Here is a 7,225-nt window from a genome sequence, read left to right as displayed (position 1 = left end):
TCATCTCAAGATCACCATATTAGACTTTTAATTAAACTATATAGAAATTTGGAAGAAAGAAAAATGATAATATGGTTGTTTTTAGTCAATATCATGTCATTTTAGTAAGATTTTTATAAAAAAAAAAAAATCATTAAAATATAACCTTTTTATGTGATACAACTCGTATCGTGACACACACCTTGTATATAGCTGGTCTTTCTGAGTAATTAATGTGTTAATTAAAAGTTTTGGCAAGCTATATATAAAATGATATTTACGCAATTTATTATATTTATAATCAAATCGAGAACTAAATTTGATTATGTGAGTAGTAAGATTTATGTATGTATTTTTTTCTAAAATCCACTTGACCCTCCCAAAGTTTTTAATTTAGGATATTTAATCTCTTTATAGTTTTATTTTTAATTGAAAGAAAGGGGGAAAATTGACACTTGATCGTATGAGAGGTAAAATAAAGAAAATAGTGAAAAATGTAATTAGTAAGTCAAAAAGAAAATATGAAAATTTCAATTTTTTAAATTAAAAGCAGAGATGTAGTGTTTGAAAATTCAATTAGAAATTGTATTTACATAGGGAAAAAAATAAAGAATTATGGGTTTAAAAATTCAATAAAAAACTATAATTATGGATAAATAACAAAAAATTCAATCAAAATTTTATTTTTAAAAAATTATTTTATTTTCACCATTCAAAAATAAATTAGAAATAATTTATTTTTATGATTCAAAGATGAATTAGACTTTACTTTGATTATGAACTGCTTTGTTTTTAAACTTATTTAAAAATAAATTAAAATTTTACTTGGGTTTATAGATTGATTATGTGAGTGGCTATATTTTTTTATTTTATTTTCTTTATTTTTCTCTCAAATTAATTATGAATTGGCATCACTTTTCTCCTTTAATAAAAGGTAGGTTTGGTACTTTTATCTTTAATTAATTTACAATAATAGAATTATTTATAATTATTTAAAACTAATTAGAACATTATAGTCTTTTTTTAATATGTAAATTTAATTTTTAAACAAAAAATAATGTCAAAAAGAAACTTTAATAAAAATTTAAATATATCAAACTATAAATTTCAAAACTAGTTTAACCAATTTTATTCTACATTCTATGTATCAGATCTCAGGGATTCATTTATGAGTAGAGGGAAAAGAAAAAAAGAAAATGAGTAAAGTTCGTCAATATCCTTGGGCTCTTCTAGAAGTTCCGGTCCTTGCTCGTCGACTCGACCCGAGCCCAGCCCACCGCATTTTCCGCCTTGATAGCCCATTCGACCCATACTAATACGAGGCCTATTTTAAAAAGGAAAATATCTTAAAAAATAAATAAACCAAAGACATAGTTAATATAGTCTCTAAAATTACTTGATAGTAAAATTAAGGGTGTGTTTGCTTCATCATATTTTTTATGAAAAATTATCATCTTTTATCCAAATTTTAGGGCCCATTTTCTTTGTTATTTTTTGAGACGTTTTCTATTTTCAATTTCTTAAAATACTCAAAATGCGTTTACTTACCCATTTTCAAAAATGTATTTTTCAAAACACAAAAAATTTTTACACACAAAACTCAAAACAGCAAAAAATGCTTTTGGCCATTTTTAGCTAAAACATGTTGATAAACTCAAAATACAGAAAACATCTGTTTCTCCTATTCTGTATTCTCTTCGCTTTCTCTCTCTCTCTCTTATGTATTCTCTTTTCTTTCGGAGAACACCATCGACCAACAATTGAGATCGCTACCCTTCTGACCATTGTCATTCGTCCTCCACCAGCTACCATCATCTGAGACCGACCCCTTCCAACAGTCGTCGTTCGACCTCAACCACTGTCACCGTTCATCCTCCAGCCATGGCCCGCCTTTCGTTCTCTAGCCATCACCGCATGATGGCGGAAAAACCTAAACTATTATCTGGGTTCTTCGTTGTTTCCTTTTTTAACTTTATAAAATAATTAATCAATTAAAAAAATAAGAGAAATGGGACAATGAGTGGAGATATGCTATCCCAAAATATTGTTCCCTTTCTTGTTCACCTAATCAAATGCAGCCATATCACCAATGTTCAAATAGTAATTTTTTAAAAAAGGTTGTAAAATCAAACAAAAAAAATCATAAAATCAATATATATGTTATTATTTGATTTTATGATTTTTTTGTTTGATTTTATAATTTTTTTTAAAAAAATATTATTTAAGAATGGATGATTTGACTACATGCATTTCATTATGTGAACAAGAAACGGAACAACATTTTGAGACAACAGATCTCAACTTCGGGACAATGGACATGGCTTTGGTCCCTCCCACCCCATCAATTATCAATATCACTCACCGAAACTATTATAGTAATTTATTAAATTTAAAATATTTAATAATTAAAATTTGAAAAGCACAACAAATTTCCCAAACTGTTTATTAAGTTTATCATCATCTGTTTACTATTGAGGTGAATTTCAATTCTTGCTAATTTACAATTAATGAGATAATATTGCAACATTCACTCACTTCAAAATTTATATATTATTTAATAATACACTAGCATTAAATTATTTTAATTTAAATATTAATTATATTTTTTAAATAAAATATCATAAAATTAATTTTTTCAAAATTTCAAAATAAACACGTTTCTCAATTTTTAATTTTAAGAAACAATTTCTCAAAATAACAAAGATAATATTTTTTTAAAAATTTCAAAATAAACACTCAAAATACAAAAATTAAAATAAATTCAAAATTCAAAATTAAAATACCACCTTAAATTTTAAAGTATTTAATTGATCAAACTTTTTAGCTAAATTGTTTTCTCCCTTTTGGTCGTCATTTTCTAACTTTTGTTGGAATCAGTGGGGGTAGTTCTACAGCCACCGCCATGGCCGTCTCCGACACCGTTATCCTCCTCGCACTGCGCCTCCAGATGGGTTTCTTTTCACTCATCTTGAATGATTACCCGGTTTTTGACTTTTTGGGGTTTTGATTTTACAGTGGGGAAGAAGCAATTCAAGAAAAGAAGAGAGTGCATTTCGCGAACGTCGTCAACCGCGCTGGGAACAGCAAGGAGTTCCGGCGGTGGCACGGCCACGGAAACAGCAGCCTTTCTTCTTCTCTTTCTTGGTATTCCCAGCATTCAGAGCTCTCACGCAGCTCTCAAGCCTTCCAACTTCCAACTTCCAAAGCTTGTAGTTGACCCACAATTGAGTCCGTTGCAGGGCTTCTTCAATATTTTTTTTTTATTATTTTTTTCTTTTTTTTTTTTTATGGATTGGGCTTTAATGAATTATTTTTTTTATGAATTGTACGGATGAAACCTATTTCAAATTTTAAGATAAAATAGGTTCATGAAAAAAATAGATAACTTTCATAAAATATAATGGTTATCAAAATTAGAAAAAATGACTAATTCTCAAAATTAGAGAAGTACAATAAATTCTAAATAGAAAATTTAGCCAATTAAATACCTCTAATTGGCAATTTCTATGCAAATTATTTATAGGTAATTCAATTATTTAAAATTTATTTTCTTTTTATACAAGTTTCACACATGCAATCAAACACACTATAATTTGAATTTCACAGTCAAATAATACTTAAGTGAAAATAGTACATATTTACATTTTATAAAGCCATGGATAGGCCCGGAGAAAATTTGCAATCCGCATTTTGCTTATTTGTTAAGGTAGTATTTGTTAATTAATATATAAATTAAAAAATATAAGATATAAAAAGTATTTCAAACTTTTATCCTTTCTAATATATTTATTAAATTTATCTGTCAATTTTTGAAAAAAAAGTCACGTGACTTTTTATTTACTATTTTTCAAATATATTTATATCTCTTTCCTTCAATATAATCATATATTGAATTTTAAAGATAAAACAAAAATTGAAGAATATGTCATCTACTGCATTCTAAAAAATTTAATAAAAATTTTGAAATGTTTTATAGTCTTATTTTAACTATTCTATATCTTAGTCTAAAAAATATTTCAATTTTATCTTAATATAATATTATTTTACTCATTTTAACAAATATTACCTAAATAAAAAGATTTCCCTAATGTTGTCGTTATCTTATTATAATCAAGTAATTAAGTGATAAAGATTTGCCTGATGGTCAAATTGAGAGAAACGAGGGTGTGGGCTCTTTGAGAGATAGAACCCACACACCCACTCCTTACTAACTCGTGTGACAATATAAGCGGGCAATCCTCTATATATATATATATGTGATAAGGGTTTTTTGAAAATGTATAAAATATATGTGAAAGACATTTCAATGGCTGAGATGAATTTTAAATGTATATCAATGGTTGAGATTAGTTGAGATGAATGGATGTTCCTGCCCACTCATTCCCTTATTTACTGTCTCTCTCTCATTCTGTTGCATTTAATACTTAATTTTTAAGTATTCTAAATATCAACAGTATAAGTTTTTGAATTTTTTTAAAATATTATGTAAGTTTTGAAATATCAGGTAAGTTTTAAATAAAAAACACCAATAGTGTAAATTTTAATGTATAAGAATTTGATATAGATGATTCAATTAAAAATATATATATATATTTTTTAAATCATTGATGATCAAATGTAGTTTTTAGTGTAAAACTTTATTCAAATAATAATATCAAAGTAATAAGCTTGATTCGAAATTTAATATTTTTATGTTTAGGTGTTGAATATTTGATATTTTTATTTTCTTAAAATTTAATTTTTAAAGCATTTAATACTTAATTTTTAAATATTCTAATATCAACAATTAAGTTTTTGAAATTTTTTGAAATATCATATAAGTTTTAATACTTAATTTTTAAAATTTTTTAAATAAAAAAACACTAACAGTATAAATTTGAATGTATAAGAATTTGACATGAATGATTCAATAATAAAAGAAATAATTTTTTTTTTAAATCATTGATGATCAAATGTCGTTTTTAGTATAAAATTTTATTTAAAAAATAATATTAAAGTAGGAAGCTTAGTTCGAAATTTAATATTTTTATTTTTAGGTGTTGAATGTTTGATATTTAAAGAAATGTAAAATTGGTTAATTCATCCAACTGAGTTACTTAAAGATGCAAATATTAAAATAAAATTAATTTATTTTTTAATTTTAATTTAATTTTATTAATTATATTTTTTATTTTAGGTATAATAAAATATTTTTAAATTAAAATAATATAAAAATTAAAGAATTCCCAATCACGCATAATCAGCGAACCCAAGGTTCTCCGACCCCAAAAATGGGTTTCCTCCCCGGTTGATGGCCGCGACCATGGTGGCAGGCGGTATATATTGTTTAATATTTAATTTTTAATTTAGTTTATTTAGATTATAAAATATTTATTAATGTGCTTTATTATATAAATTTAATATTTTTTTTATTTATAAATGTTAACAAATGTACAATAATTTTAATTTTTATATTTTGTTCAATATTTATAATTTTTTTTTACTTATTGTTATATTTTGATTTACAATATTAGTAAACATTATAAATCTTATATATTTGTTTCTTATTTAAGTTTTGTAAAATATTGAATATAAGTAAAATTATTAGAAGTTGTTCATAAATTTTAACATAATATATATAAATTATAATTATATTTTAATTTTAATATTATTTATATCGTGTCTAAACGCTAATATATATATATATATATATTTTGGTAAACCTCATGCGTGACTAATTAATTTTGTATCCTATTTATGTTTTTTTTTTTTTTAAAAGGAATGGAAAAAGAATAGTCAAATCACTCGCAATTGACAAAGCAATATAGCCTGAATCTCAGCGCAGCGCATATATTTCCTTCCCGCCTTTTCAGCGTAAAGCTTTGATGGCTTCTTTGCGTTGATCTGGGAACTCAGAAAAACCAGCCACCCTAGCCTTTAGCCTCTAACCCTAAGCCCTAGTGCTTCTAACTTCTTTTCCGCTACTGCTCTGTGCCGTATCAGGTAGAATGATGGAGACGTACTTGAAGAAAAATTTCGACGTTGATCCTAAGCGTCCGTCTGAAGAAGCTCTTCGCCGATGGAGATCTGCGGTTTGGCTGGTCAAGAACCCTCGCCGGAGGTTCCGCATGGTCGCCGATCTCGCCAAGCGTGCCGAGGCCGAGCGCAAGCGCCGCAAAAAACAGGTTTGTTTTATTTCTTCTTCTCCTTATTTCTCTCCTTCTTTTGGCTGATTTTACTTCCTTCTCTGTATGATGATTTTGCTCATTTCGTTATTGCTTTCATCTAGTGATGTCTCCATGGTTGATTTCGTTGAGCTCATTCTGTTCATGGATGTTAAAATGACGTCTTTGTTTGTGCGTATATAAATGGCATCTTGATTCTCTCCTTTTGAGTTACATGAAGAGCTCTGATCTAGTTTTGTCTCCGTGGCTGATTTCTTTGAACTCATTCTGTTTCTTTATCATGAATGTTAAAATGACATGTAAACGATATATCTTGATTCTCTCCTTTTGAATAACTGTACATTTTGATCTTCAATATCTTCAATTTTTTGGATAACGTGTTTTAGCTGCTTGAGAACTTTCGATATCCGCGTGATATGCAAAAAAAAATTGAAAACAATTTTGTTTTTAACAAGATAAACACCATTAATGCAATGCTTTGCGGTACGTGATGATTGAAAATGTCCGGATAGCTATTTTTTCCAAACAAACGAGATGTGTAACTGCCAAAAACAAATTGTTGCTCGTGCCTAGAAAAAATTAAAAAAAAAAATGATGGAAATTGTTGGCCGTTGAAACAGAAAAGTCAGAGCTGCATCAAAGGAAACGCGGTCTCATGACCGGCAATTGACTATTTTGAGGAAGAAGTGTCACGTTCAAAGGATGGGGGTTAAAAATTTTGACATGACGACGGCTGCTTCAAGCCTTCAAGGATTCCTGTGTTAGGCCTGGCAGCGTGTAGACTGTAGAGAGAGTAATGCTTCATAAATATATGGGATAGGTAGAGGCATAACTATTTTGTATAATGCGAAACATATTTTATTTAACATAAATAGTATATTATATAATAAAAGAATTCCGCTGATCTGAATAAGAAAGTTTCTGTTACAACTTACATGTGCCATGGAAGTGGGGTACCATTCTTGATTCGTCCATTATGAGCATATACCTTCTTCCGCCCCATCACCGTGGGAACTCTAATTTTTTTATTTTGTTTTTAAATTTTGTATCCAAAAATTGGTTTGAGAATTAGAGCCTAGCAA

At 27.6% G+C, this 7,225-nt stretch overlaps 1 protein-coding gene across 4 annotated transcripts in view; it reads left to right on the top strand.

Annotated features, from left to right (window-relative positions):
- Positions 1 to 5,801: 5,801 nt before the first annotated feature.
- Positions 5,802 to 7,225, top strand: part of LOC127801089 (calcium-transporting ATPase 4, plasma membrane-type-like) — a 41,537-nt gene continuing 40,113 nt past the window's right edge. For 2 of the 4 annotated variants that reach the window (XM_052335940.1, XM_052335941.1), the window contains exon 1: positions 5,802 to 6,143. In XM_052335940.1, the coding sequence (XP_052191900.1) occupies positions 5,967 to 6,143 (177 nt within the window). In that variant the 5' untranslated portion in view covers positions 5,802 to 5,966. The remainder of the gene's footprint in view (positions 6,144 to 7,225) is intronic. The other 2 variants (XM_052335939.1, XM_052335938.1) reach the window with 1 other exon arrangement.

Source organism: Diospyros lotus, chromosome 5 (genome assembly GCF_014633365.1).
Source record: "Diospyros lotus cultivar Yz01 chromosome 5, ASM1463336v1, whole genome shotgun sequence".
NCBI classification, from domain to species: domain Eukaryota; kingdom Viridiplantae; phylum Streptophyta; class Magnoliopsida; order Ericales; family Ebenaceae; genus Diospyros; species Diospyros lotus.
The sequence above is the reverse complement of the archived record's forward strand: the minus strand, read 5'-3'. Positions and strand labels throughout refer to the sequence as shown.